Source organism: Physeter macrocephalus, chromosome 4 (assembly GCF_002837175.3).
Source record: "Physeter macrocephalus isolate SW-GA chromosome 4, ASM283717v5, whole genome shotgun sequence".
In the NCBI taxonomy this organism is placed as follows: domain Eukaryota; kingdom Metazoa; phylum Chordata; class Mammalia; order Artiodactyla; family Physeteridae; genus Physeter; species Physeter macrocephalus.
Genome location: NC_041217.1, coordinates 71741013 through 71753606, shown reverse-complemented (window position 1 = coordinate 71753606; position 12594 = coordinate 71741013). Strand labels below are relative to the sequence as shown.

Here is a 12594-nt window from a genome sequence, read left to right as displayed (position 1 = left end):
CAGACTTAGGAACTGCACAGAGATGGCACAGCTGTCACAAAGGGGGTTTCAGCTCTGACTCTTGGGCAGGGACCTGACCAGGTCTTCGCCCCAGCTGGGTGCTGAGCTTGCTGTCCAAGAAGCCACAGTCTGTTGAGGGGAGGTTGAAGTTCTGTGGGGCCTGGGGAGGTGGCAAGGGTGCTGGAAGGCTCTGCTGTGTGCTCCCAACCTTCTTTTACCCCCTCTCCCTCTGCTCAGCTTTGTTTCCGGTGGGGACACATGTTCTAAGGCCAGTAGAGGTAGTTGGGGATGGGGCCTCGGTGATGACTGGCCCCCAGTCCTCCTTAAGTGGGTCCATGGGGAATGAATGATGTGCTATAGACTTGGGACAGCTGAGCTTGGGGGTTTAATAGCTTCTCAGCCCCCTGCCCCTGCCCTGGTCCCCTGAGCCAGAGTTACAGGGTAGTTTACTGAGACTGTCTACTGCATTAGCTGAGGGAGCTGATAGGATACAGGGGACAGCTTAAGGGAGACAGGAGCAGGAAAAAAAAGACTTCAGGGTCGGCCATGGTGCTGAAGGGGCTGGAACTGGAGGAAAAAGCTGGACCCTCCACTTGCTGCAAGGCCTTCTGCAGGCTCTGAAGGGGATCTGGGGCTCGGGGTAGGAGACTCTTCTTTCTGACAGGGGGCTGAGACAGAGAGAGCCCTCCCTAGAGGAAGGCTGGAGGGATGGAATAACCACGGGAGATTGAGTCAGCTGGGAAATGCCCTCCCCCTCCCCACCCGAGTGGTCTCTGCTGGGGCAGAGGAACCTGCTCAGCACAATCTGCCAGGCTCCCTTTCCTGTACTAGTTACTCAACTTCTCCATCCTGAGGTCTCACCGCAGCCCCAGGCCCCCGTGGGAGTGAAATCAGCAGGATGGTGCAGGGGTGCCTATGGCTATGGTGGGGAGAAGGGAGGTTCCACCACCGTGGTCGTCAGGGCTGGGCCTGCAGCTGGAGCCCTCCGGAGGACCGGGGCCTTATCCTTTGGCCTGGGAGGGGCCTCACGGTATAAGGGGGAACATTGGACTGGGATGACAAGATCTGGTCCTATCTCCAGTACCCTGTCACCTCCCCTCTCTAGACCTCAGTTTCCGATTTGGTTGAACCAAGAAGTCAGTCACAAGGGGTCTGAAGTCCCTTCTAGTCCCGGCAGTCCTGCTCGGCCAAGCCCCTCGCTGCCTGGTCTCATCTGCTCTGTACAGCAGCCCTGTGGGCAAATAAGGCATCATCTCCATTTCAAAGGAGCGTAGGGAACAGTGGTGCAGAAAAAAGTTCCCCTGTTAAAGGTTGGGCAGCTTGTTAGCAAACAGGCATAACAGGAACCCAGGGCTCCTCCCACCCACTTGGGTGAGCCCACCCCTAGCTGTGAGGAGCTGAAGAGGGAGGGGGAGATTCCCTGGGTCCTGTTCACCCCTTTCTAGCAGGCTTTGCTCCTTCAGAAACACCAAGTGGGTCCCTAGGCATCTCTGTCCCCTCCCCGAACCCACCATCCTGTTCTATCCCGAAGTCTAAGGAAATCCCATCTTCTGACTCTGATTTCCAGCCCTTGCTATACAGCAAGCCTCTCCTTTTCCTGCCTCCTCCCCTGCCACAAGGAACCAACCAGGAGGTGACTCCCTGAGTCTAGTCTAAGACCTTTCTTGCGCTTTCAGCCTCCCCTCCCAAAGCCATCTGCTTCCCCTCCCCTCCCGCATCTCTTGCTCAGGAGGGAGTTTAGACCTACAGACAGAAGGAAGTGGAACCCCACTCTGTTGACTCAGCAACCATATTTCTCCTTGAGCTGATTAGCACTGAGTGGAAAGGAGGGGAATTCACTAGTCACTGGAGCTGGCCCTGCACCAGGCTGGGGGTGGCATGGTGGTGGCAGCACCTAGGCCTTGGGAGTATGTCTTCAGGGAGGGGTCTGGGGGGCTTCTGTGATTCAAGCAAGTACCCAGGGCCCCTTGGCAGGAAGAGAGACCTCGATGGGCTCTGACTGTCTTGACTGAACTCTCATAGAAATGAGGGTAAGAACAGGCTGGGACCACAGGAGTACCCAGAAGCCCCCTGAGTGGCTCCTGGGGGCAGTCTATTCAGAGCCCTCAGGGCCATCCAGGCGCAGACACAGCCCTGCCTCAGGGAGCCTCCAGTCTGAGACAAAAATAAGACCCAAGGCAGATTCTTCTAGGTGGTTGAAGCCTAGAATGCAGAGCTCTGCCACAGAGGCAGGAAGATGGCCCTGAAGTGGGTCTGGGCAGACAGGAGGAAGCCTCATATGAGGAACAGGGGAGGCCTAAGCCCAAGAGGCTGGGAGCTGCTGCAGGGGGGCTCCCCATCCTCCTAAGGGGCTCACCCACATAGGCTAACAATGCCCCCTCCCCCTCCCAGTCCTGTGTTTGGCAGGGGGTTGGGGAAGGAGGTGCAGGGGCTACCTTTCAACCACTCCCCTCCCTGCCCCTTTCTTTCCTGGCAACCCCCAGGTGATGTAGCCACCCCTCTGCCCCTGGCTAGCTGCCCAACCCACCCCAGTTAGGGAAAGAATACTTTTCAGAGAGAGGTCTGTGTCCCTTGCCTTGGTGTCTCCCTGCCCCCAGCCCATAGATCTGTGACCCTTGCCCAGGAGTCTCTCAACCCCCGACCCTTCTCCCACCATTGCAATGGTCGTTCAACCACTTGCCTTCCACAATATGAGAGAGAGAGTCAGAAGGAGAGACAGAAGGAGCCTGGAGTACTTGAATCCCTGTTGGGGGAGGTGGTTGGCGATGATTTATTAGCCAGAAAAGAATCAACAAACAAGTTCTAACATCTGTTCTCGCCAAACTGTTCCTCAGACAACAGCAGCACTGGACCAGGGCCCAGACTCAAAGGCTCAGAGGGCCAAGGAAATCAGACTCCAGGAGGAGAAACCAGGGCAGCGGGATGCAGCAGGGCCCTCCTAGCCCACTTCCTTAGAGGCAAGCACTGAGCCATGGGATTCTTGGAGACCCTTGGGAGGGAACCAGTGGGTGTGTCCCTAAAAGGAAGCAGACTCCACATTTGCTCCTCTGACCTACAGGCTTCTTTGTGGGGGCCCAGACCAGTTAGGGGAACAGGGCTAAGCTGGGATCTGGAGGAGGGGAACAAGCACCCGGGCCCCATGTGGCAGAACTCTGGAAAGCAGCCAGATTTCCTGAGGAAATCTCTGACATTTCCCGCGGTAAAGAGTTAGTGGATGTGGGGTACGGAAGAGAGCACTAAACAGGAAGCTGGGGTTCTAGTCCATGACCTTGACTAAGCCACTATCCCTCTCTGGTTTTGTTTCCTTATCTGCACAGTGAGGGAGTCGAACTTGATCAGGAAGGGCAAAGGAGATGCTGCTCCTCTTCCTTCTCTCACCCGTGGCAGACATCACTAATCAATCACAGAGTTCTTTTCTGCTGAGTTCAGATATGACCTTAACATCCTTTCCAATGCAGCGCTCTAGGCAGCCACAATGAATGGATTGGAGTTGGCATGCGAGGTGACACCTTTTTGCCATCTTTGCAATGGATGATGGCTGAGGTCCTTTCCAGCTTTGATCATCTACAGTTTGTTCCATCCACATTTTCTGAGAAGGGCTCCTGGGCGTGTGTGAAGGTCTCTGGACCCGCTGTTCCAAGTTATTCCCCCCCGCCCCACCCCAGCTCAGACTCAGCAGCTACTGAGGAGGCCCCAGGGGGAGCCACGCCTGACCTCTGTTCTGAAGCACCTGTCTAGAAAGGTTGTGGGGGAGGGTGTGCCCCCAGCGGGGTAGGGGCTTGTGGGGCACAGGAGGGCCTTGTTCAGCCACAGAGTTCTCAGAGTGCAGTTGTTGGCCACCTGGATTCTGTAGAGAGAAGGATGGTCCCAGGTCACACCCTCTACCTTCTGCTTCCTAGGCTTACCTGCAGCCTCAAGGGCCAAGACGTCTGATCTTAACAGACATTGGCCAACAGAGAGGAGGTCTAAACCTCTCTCATTCATTCAACAAACATTTTCTGAGCACTTGCTCTTTGCCAGGCACTGTGCTGGATGCTCTGGAAACAGAGATGAACAAGTCCCAGCCCCTGCCCTCAGGGAGCTCACACTCTGCTGGGGGAGAGGGGAGATCAGTGGCATGGCAGGTGTGTATAAAGCCTCTGTGTGGACGGCCTCTGCGGTGAGGTCAGGGAAGTCTTTGCAGAGGAGGAGAAGGGCAAGCTGATCTTGAAGGATGATTAGAAGGTTGCTGGGCAGCAGGAGGGTGCACTTGCAGGAAGTAGCTATAGGCAGAGGGACTGGCATGTGCAAAACCTTTGGAGGTTTGAAACCACTTGGTGTGTTTGGAGAAATGTGACCAGTTCTGGGAGGGTGGGAGCAGCTGATGGTAAGACTGAGGAGGTGGTTCCCCAGCCCACACAAGTATAGAGGGCCTCATGGGCCAGGTAGCTGTTTTAGAAAGACCATTCTGACTTTCTTGGGGGCAGAGTGGGTCACAAGTGGCAAGACTGGTGGTTAGGAGACCAGTTAAGAAGCCCTTGGATAAGTCCTGATGAGAGATGATGGGGGCTGAAACTGGGGAAAGGAAAAATATATTTAGGAAGAGACTCAGCAGGAATCAGTGGCTTATAGGGGAGTGAGGGTGAAGAGAGGGGAGACGTCAAGGGAGCCCTACGATCTTGAATAGCTGGGTGACTGGAGAGGTACCCCGATCAGAGAGGGAACAACGGAGGGAGCAATCCGGGGAGTAGGGTAAGAACAGTGTTGGCTGTGCTGAGCCCAAGAAGCTGTGGGATGCTGGGGAGCCGAGCAGAAGCCTGGAGAGAAGTTTGCATAGAGACACGGACTGATGACATCAGCTCTAGGATGGTAGCAGGTGGCAGGGGTGTGGATAAGTGTGAGCAGGCACAAGGGCTGAAGGGGAGCCTGAGGTGCCAGAAGTGGGGGGGTAGCGGGGGAAGGGCCTGAGGAGGGGGGCAGAGGCAGAGGGATTGCGTGGGAGCAGCTGGGGGGTCTAACACATCCCATGAAACAAGATACTGACTTGAGCTGATCAGTGAGAAGCCTGGGCAGGTGGGAGGATGGAGGAGAGGAGGTGTGTGCAGAAGGAGGGACGTGCAGGCACCCCCTCCCCTGAGCTCATCTGAGGTGACACAAGGAACTCCAGGTGCTCTTCTTTAGGAGGGCCCTGAAGGCTGAGGGGAGGGAGCCACAGCGAGAGAGGCCCAGGTTCAGACTTGGGAGGAGAGGAGAGGTGGAGCCAAGATTCCCAGCACAGGGTGGGGTCAATCTCAGGCGGGTCTGAAGAGGACAAGCCAGGTGAGAGGGACACAGGCTCAGGTGGGGCAAGGCTGACAGGGGCCTCTATTTTCTCTGAGAAGTGGAGGGAGTGGGGACTTGACAAAGGGGAGGCAGGTCCCAGTAACTCCAGGCAGAGGAGAGGGAGCAAATCTGGGCCTGGAAGAGGGTTGCTGGCAGCCTGGACCCTCTGTCCTTCCCATCTCACCTCAGACCTCTGACCTGCATTCACCCTGACCCAGGCGTCCAGTCTGAACACCTTCTCCACCCTCCGCAATCTAGCTTTCAGGAAATCCTCCTTGCACCCCCATTTACCTGGCTTCCTGGGACAGGCCTGGACTGGCACTTCCGTAGGACTTCGTGCCTGAGGATGCACGGCGGCGGCGTGCCCTCACACCCTGAATCAGGCACCTTCACCTCCACCTCGGCATAAATGTTGCTGGGGGCTTCCCCGGGGCTGCCACGGCCCATGGCATAGAAGTCTATGGGTTCATCAGGTTCGTGGTAGATGGGGTTGGAGGGCTTGGGGGGCGGGGTTGGGCGGGGGCTTGTGTAGACTTCGGGAGGCAGCTGAGGTTTGGCGGGGATGGGAGGCTTGGGCTTGGGCGGCTGGGACGTCTAGGAGAGAAGGCAGGCGGGGAGGAGAGTGGGTCAGAGCAACACAGGCAGGGCCAAAGCTGCAGCTCAGCCCGAGCCTCCGCTCCCTGCAGGCCCCCGCCCCCTCCTCGATGGTCCCGCCCCCTGACCGCAGGGCCTTCCCTCTTTTCGTCTCCCGGCTCCTCCCCTCTCTCAGGCCCCACCACCTCTCTCAGCCCCTCCCGCCCAGTACCTGCTTTGGCCCCCGCGCCCCGTCTTTCTGCATGGGGGCTGCGCTTTGCTCCTTTTTGAGGACTGAGGTATACTGAGGTTGCGAATCCTGGCTTTTGCTTCCAGAGTCTGATTCTTCAGTCCTCAGGGACAGTCCTGCGGGCTCAGGAGTCTGCGGGGGGTAAAGAAGGAGGCCTCAGGGACTTGGTGCACGAGGGGCCGGTGGGAGTCGGCAGGTGATGCAGGGGGGCGCAAAATAATCTCGTCCATACGGATAATGTCGGGGGTGGAGGTGCGACACAGAAATTTGGGTGGCGCTGGGTTTCTGGGTGAGGAAGAGGGGGCAAGGAGACCAGGAGGCGGGACAGTCGCTCTGGTCACAGGCCATATTTAGCATTAAACTTAACTTCAGCTGGAACATAGGGCCAGGCCAGTCGCCATGTGTACCTGTGGTTGTAAAACTGCAACAAGGCTTTAGAAGTCTTTAGCCTAAAATTTTTCGGCATGGGGATAGATCTCCAAGACTTCTGTGCCTGTGTTTATTTCTGCAGGTGCCAGGCGACTACTTTATGGAGCTATAAGCTAGACATTCTAGGGACAGAGACACTGCCTCAGGGATGAGGAGATGAGCCTTATAGGGTTCCTTCCCATGTTAGGTATGCTTTCTGCTCAGCATTTTTTTTTTTTTAACATCTTTATTGCAGTATAACTGTTTTACAATAGTGTGTTAGTTTCTCCTTTACAACAAAGTGAATCAGTTATACATATACATATGTTCCCATATCTCTTCCCTCTTGCGTCTCCCTCCCTCCCACCCTCCCCATCCCACCCCTCTCATGGTCACAAAGCACAGTCTGCTCAGCATTTATCCCGGGGTTCCTGAATGTTCTCCACATGCCCACTACTTTTGGAAGGCTCAGGCCATAGGCCTTTTCTCATGCTTCTGCAATCCGCCAAGTGTATGTCTCCGTCTGAAGGTGTATAGACAGTTCATGGATTCAAGTCAGAATTCTTTTTCCTTGACTCAACTCCCTAAGAGTTCTCAGCATTCCCTTTATGAATAAAAGATAGCACCTTTACCCTGCTGCCGAAACAGCAGCACCTTAGGAGTCAACCTGGACACCTCCCTCCCTTCCTCCCCACACCTAACGGAGCACAAGCCCTGCTCCTTCCAGTCTAAATATCTTTACATCTGCACACTTTCTCCCACAGTTACCACTCCAGTTCAGGCCTCCTAAGTCCTCCTCCTGCATCATCTTGCCCTGCTAACCCATTCTCCACTCCGTGAGCAGAGTAAGCCTGCAGAAGGTCCCCTAGCAATCCTTCCGTTGCTGCCTGTTGCTCCAGGATAAAGCCCAAACTCCAGAAAACGTAAGTGACAAGACCCTCTGAGGGCCGGTCATTGAGCTTGGTCTCTGACAGCTCTGCCTTTGGCTCTCGCAGCTCCAGCTGGCTCCCCTCCCCACCAGACTTCCCTACACCCTGTTCCAACTGCTTGGGAATCTTCAGGTCTCCACTTATTCCTCACAAAATTCCGCACAGGAGTTACCCCTAGGCTCAGTCCCTCAAGGCAAGTTCTTTGAACTGACTCCAATCAAGCTCCAGGAAACTATTCTTGCCCGGGTCACCAGTGACCTTCTGTTGGCCAAATCCAGTGGTTAATTCTGGACCCAATGGCACCTGCTCTTCCCTGATGCATTTTCTTTGCTTCGCGTCTAGAGCATCACACTCCTGGTTCTTCTCCCCTCTCTCTCTGACTGCTCCTTCTCAGTTTTCTTTGTAGGTTCCCCCTCATTTCTGCAAACTCTCAATGCTGGAGACTTGGTATTCTTTTCCATCTACACTCATTCCTGAGATTTCATCCCTCCTGAAGGCTTTAGAATCAATCCATCTACATGCTGATGGCTCCCAAATGTTGATCTCCAACCTAGACTTCTGTCCTAAACTCCAGATCCCTATATTCCAACTGCGTACTTGACATCTCCATTTGCATATTGAATGGATGTCTCAAACCGCAAATGTCAAAACTGAACTCGCGGTCTCCCCTGCCTCCCCCAGACTTGCTCCTCCTATAGCCTTCCTCATCTCAGTCAATGACAACTCCATCTTTTCACACTCCTCACCCAATCCTGCAAAAACCCTGTCAGCTCCACTTTCCAAACAGACCCAGTGTTCCGCCTCCTCACCCCTTCACCTCTACCGACCTGGTCCAGGCTGCCGTCTTCTCTCCTGAAGTATTGTAGTGGTCTCGATCTGGTCACCCATGTCCCTCTCAAGCTTGCCAGGTCATGTCACTCTTTAGCTTGTAACTGTCCAGTGCCATCCCATCTCACTCAGAATAAAATTCCAAATCATACAAGAATTTACTGGGCCCCTTTCCTTCACCCCTGTGGTCTCATTTCCTACCTCTCTACCCATGCTCGCTTCCTTACTGCTCTTATTCTTATTCACACACATCAAGGATCCTTCTGCTTTTGCACCTGCTGTGCTATCTACCTAGAATGTTTTTCCTCTAGTTATCTGCATGACTTTCTCCCTTACTTTATTCAGACCTTTGTTCAAATGTCCCCTTACCAGAATAGCCTTCCCTGATGTTCCTATGTAAAATAGCCCCAACCCTGTCACTCCTTGTTTCTGTATTCTCTGTTTGTTATCTGTATTGCGCATTCGTTGTCTGTCTCCTGTCACTAGAATGGAAGCTCCATGGAGGTAGGGATATTTGGGTCAGTTTTGTTTACTGCTATTTTCCCAGTGCCCGGACCAATGCCTGGCACAGAGCGGTCCCTCAGAACTGCCTGAACTTCCTCAGGGAGGCACTCTCTGACACGGCTCCCCACCATGTGAGCTAAATGGCACCCCACTCTGTATTTCCTCTCTCATCATACTCTCACACTTGATTCTTATTATATGTCTTTGCCGCTGGTAAGTAGCTTTGTGGGTTTGACACCCATATGTCTTGTCTCAGTAAATAGCTCTTAATTTAAAGAACAAATGACCCGGTAATTCCCTTGCCGTCCAGTGGTTAGAACTGGGCACTTTCACTGCCGAGTTCAATGCCTGATCAGGGAACTAAGATCCCACAAGCTTCGAGGCAAAAAACGAAAAACAGGGGCTTCCCTGGTGGCGCAGTGGCTGAGAGTCTGCCTGCCGATGCAGTGGACACGGGTTCATGCCCCGGTCCGGGAAGATCCCACATGCCGGGGAGCGGCTAGGCCCGTGAGCCATGGCCGCTGAGCCTGCGCGTCCGGAGCCTGTGCTCCGCAACGGGAGAGGCCACAGCCGTGAGAGGTCCGCGTACTGCAAAAAACCAAAAACCAAAAACCAAAAAACAACCCCCCCGACCCCCCCGCCGCCCAAATGACCCGTCTGCCTAGCTGGCCACTCCCAGGCTGTGGCTGGGCTGGTCTCTCAAGGACCCCTCCTCCAGCACAGGCATCTTTCTGGAAGGGCATCCGCGTGGAGATGTGTGGGCAAGGGAGGTTTGGCTGGGTCGTCGGTGGGAATGGGAAAGTGCCTGATGTCGAGGTCCTGCGGCCTGGGCTCTGCGTGGGGAGGGGCGCTGGCCTGGGTTCCCAGGGTCAGGGTCAGTGTCAGGGCCGGGGATGGGGGCTGCGTACCTGGCGGGCGAGGGGCTCGGTGAGCGTCTCCCCGTAGGGGCTCAGCGGGCACGCCTTGTAGTGCCGCAGCAGGTCCTGCAGCCGCGCGTGGGCGCTGTCCTCGCCCAGCACCACGTGGCGCCCGTCCTCGAGTTGGGCCAGCAGGAAGTGGCGGCAGCAAGTCCGGCTCCTGGAGGCACGAGTCAGGATCAGACCTGCTCCCTCTTCCCGGCCAGGGCACCAGCACGAGGAGTGACCCCTACCCGCCCCGCGCCCGGGTCTCCCACCCTTAGTAGCCTGGGGGCTGAGCATAGACGCCCTCCGCCCCTGATGGGAGGCAGCATGAAGTTCTTCCCCTCACACGTCCGTCAGTATCAAGTCCCGCCCTCTGATTAGCCCGAAGCCCCGCCTCCCTGTCGCCCAGCGCAGCGCTCCGCCCCTCACCTGTAAGTCAGCACAAAGGTCACGGCGCTCTCGCTGAAACGCACCAAGTAGCATCCCTGAGGCTTGCTCTCTAGCAGCCTCTCAGCCTCTCTGTGGGTGATGGAGAAGACACGGAAGATGCTCAGACTCTTCCAGCCTCACCCCCTGTCTCCCTGGCTCTCATGGGGGGACCCCTACCCCCTACCAAGAGGGCTTAAGTGGCTAGAGAAGGGTGGAGGTGGGAGAGAGAGGATGTGGGCACTGCGCTCCTGCTTCAGGGACTGGGCGTCAGGAGACCTCCCAGCCCTGCATCCTCCTCCTGGTCTCATCCTGGAAAAGCAGCCTGAGGTGGGGGACTAAGGGGGGCAGTACAGCGGCCACAGCAACAGGGATGGTAATAGACTTCTAGACTTCACAAGTCACAAGGTGAACAGAGGATGTGAACAGAGAGATACAGGAGTAGTGAAGCTGAGGAAGAGGGAGCAACTGCAAGGGAGGGAAGAAAGAGGAGAGGGCTGGAGAGAGCCAGAGGTAAATAAAGATGGAGGGAGAGAGACTGAGGCAGAGGTGGAAACTTGAGCACTAGAAGCCTCAGAGACAGGAGGAAAGTTGAGCCTAGAAGGGAGAAACTGAGGCATGGAGTGGGGGGTTTGGGCTAGAGCGTCTCCAGTGATCTCCCCCAGGAGAGCTGCCTTAACGAGTAGCCTTGGAACCTCCAGGTGTCATAGCCTGGCCTGTAGCCTCAACCTACTCCTGAATGACCGCAGGACCCAGGACTGGCCCCTGCCCTTCTCTGAGCTTATTTCTTCCTCTGTGACTCACCTCCGGGTGATGAAGCCGTGGAACCAAGCAGGGGCTGCCCCATGCTGCAGGAGCTCATGGGCCTGGGTCTTCTGGAACCAAGCCTGAGTCTCAGCCTGCAGGGACATGCCTCCTTCCCTAGGCACCTCTTCCTTCCCAATATCCTTTGGGCTGCAGGCAGCCCCTGGGGCCTGGGGAGGTGCCTGGATAGGGGAAGTGTTTAAGGAGGGGGAAGTAACCATGATTAGTGGTCCTTCTTCTGACTTCAAGCCAGCTACTCCCTTCTCATCCTCATACCTAGCCCCTCCAGGACATGCGGAAGAAGCTCCCCATCTCCCATCCCTGTTGCCTATTTTAGGGTATAATTGCCCAGAAAGTCCCTCCCAAAGTGTAACTTAAATCTCTTCTTTAGGTCAAACTGTTTTTGTTTCCAGGGAATTTCCTTCCACTTCTGTCTGGGTCCGTGGGCCTTTGATCCAGTAGCAGTGAACTGTGAAACTGTGCTTAAATGGGAGTGAGGCCTTCCAGATGGACGGAAAGGCATTCCCTGGCCTGAGGGATGAAGGGACGCCAGAGGCCAGAATGAGGGAGGGCTCACCCTACAGTAGGAGAGACTGAGCTGGTTCACAGGGAGGATTTCCTAACGACTGGGTGAGTGAGAAGGCCTGAGATGAGGAGGCACTGGGCAAATGAAGGCCACGGACCGAGATGCAGACCCTCCCTCTGGGCCCCTGGCTTTGTCGGCAGCCCCAGCTCGTTCCTGCTTTGGCCTCTGTCCCCCTGCAAGCCCTCACCCGTGGGGGGGTGGGAGGAGAGGAGGCAGCAACCCCCCCAGGTTCCCACTCACCGCAGTGTGCACAGCGGAGGCCCTGGGGCTGGGCCGGGCTTCCTGGGCCTTCAGGGCCTGGAGTCTGGGTCCCGGCAGCAAGCCCAGGGCCTGGCAGCTCCTGCGGTTCAAGTGTACGGGCTGGAAGGTGCTGAAGGTTATGGTGGGGGCTTCTCGACTCCCTGTTAGCACAGAGAAGTTTCTCAGTGAGGGCCTGCCCCTTCCCCAGGCTCAGAGGGGCCCCATAGGCCTCTCCCTGGGGACCTGGAGGACAGGGACAGTTGTGACAGCAGGAGAAATGCAGGAGGGATGCCAGACACGATTTCTCAGGGAGGAGGAGTAAGGGGCCAATGAGGCGCAGAGGGGCTTCTCAGGGAAACTGGGCCCCAGGAAGGAGCGCTGGGAAGCCAGCTGGCCTTCGGCTGGTCCGGAAGTGCTGAAATCCGGGAAAGGAGGCAGATCTCTTCAGGGCAGGTCCCTCTTCTGGCCCAGGATGCTCGGCCTCCCAGCCCCCTTTCATCCTCCTGCTGCCTCCTCTCTCCACTCGAAGAAGCCCTCAGAAGACCGTGTCACCCTTATCCTCAGGGATGCGTGGACCTGGAGCCCCCGAAGAAGAGCAGGGGTTGTGGGCCGCCTGCCCGCCAGCTCTGGCTTGAGGTGTGGCCCGTCACCCCTGAAGTGGGAGCTCAGGCCCAGAGGGAGGAGAGCAGGCGTCATAGGGGTCTTGATGTTCCCTCTCACCCACATTCCCCAACTTCACACTTACCTTGAGGGCATATCTGGGCCAGGGGGAACTCCATGGGGGCAGCCTAGGAAAGGAGCCCCTGGAGCAGGGTGTGTGTCTGGGCTCTCAAAAGGTGTGCA

At 56.3% G+C, this 12594-nt stretch overlaps 1 protein-coding gene across 3 annotated transcripts; it reads right to left on the bottom strand.

Annotated features, from left to right (window-relative positions):
• Nucleotides 1-2740: 2740 nt before the first annotated feature.
• SH2D2A (SH2 domain containing 2A) lies at nt 2741-12594 on the bottom strand. 3 transcript variants are annotated; one of them, XM_007110334.2, is made up of 8 exons: nt 12497-12594; nt 11752-11912; nt 10926-11107; nt 10125-10214; nt 9702-9870; nt 6107-6256; nt 5593-5895; nt 2741-3847 (listed from the first exon to the last, which is right to left on the bottom strand). In XM_007110334.2, the coding sequence occupies exons 1-8, from the start codon at nt 12528-12530 to the stop codon at nt 3680-3682; spliced, it is 1257 nt and encodes a 418-aa protein (XP_007110396.1). In that variant the 5' UTR covers nt 12531-12594; the 3' UTR covers nt 2741-3679. The 3 variants fall into 3 exon arrangements, with proteins under 3 accessions (XP_007110396.1, XP_007110397.1, XP_007110398.1); XM_007110335.1 differs by having other exon boundaries at nt 3680-3847; nt 10125-10244; nt 10926-11114; nt 11831-11912; nt 12497-12530; XM_007110336.1 differs by having other exon boundaries at nt 3680-3847; nt 10926-11114; nt 11831-11912; nt 12497-12530.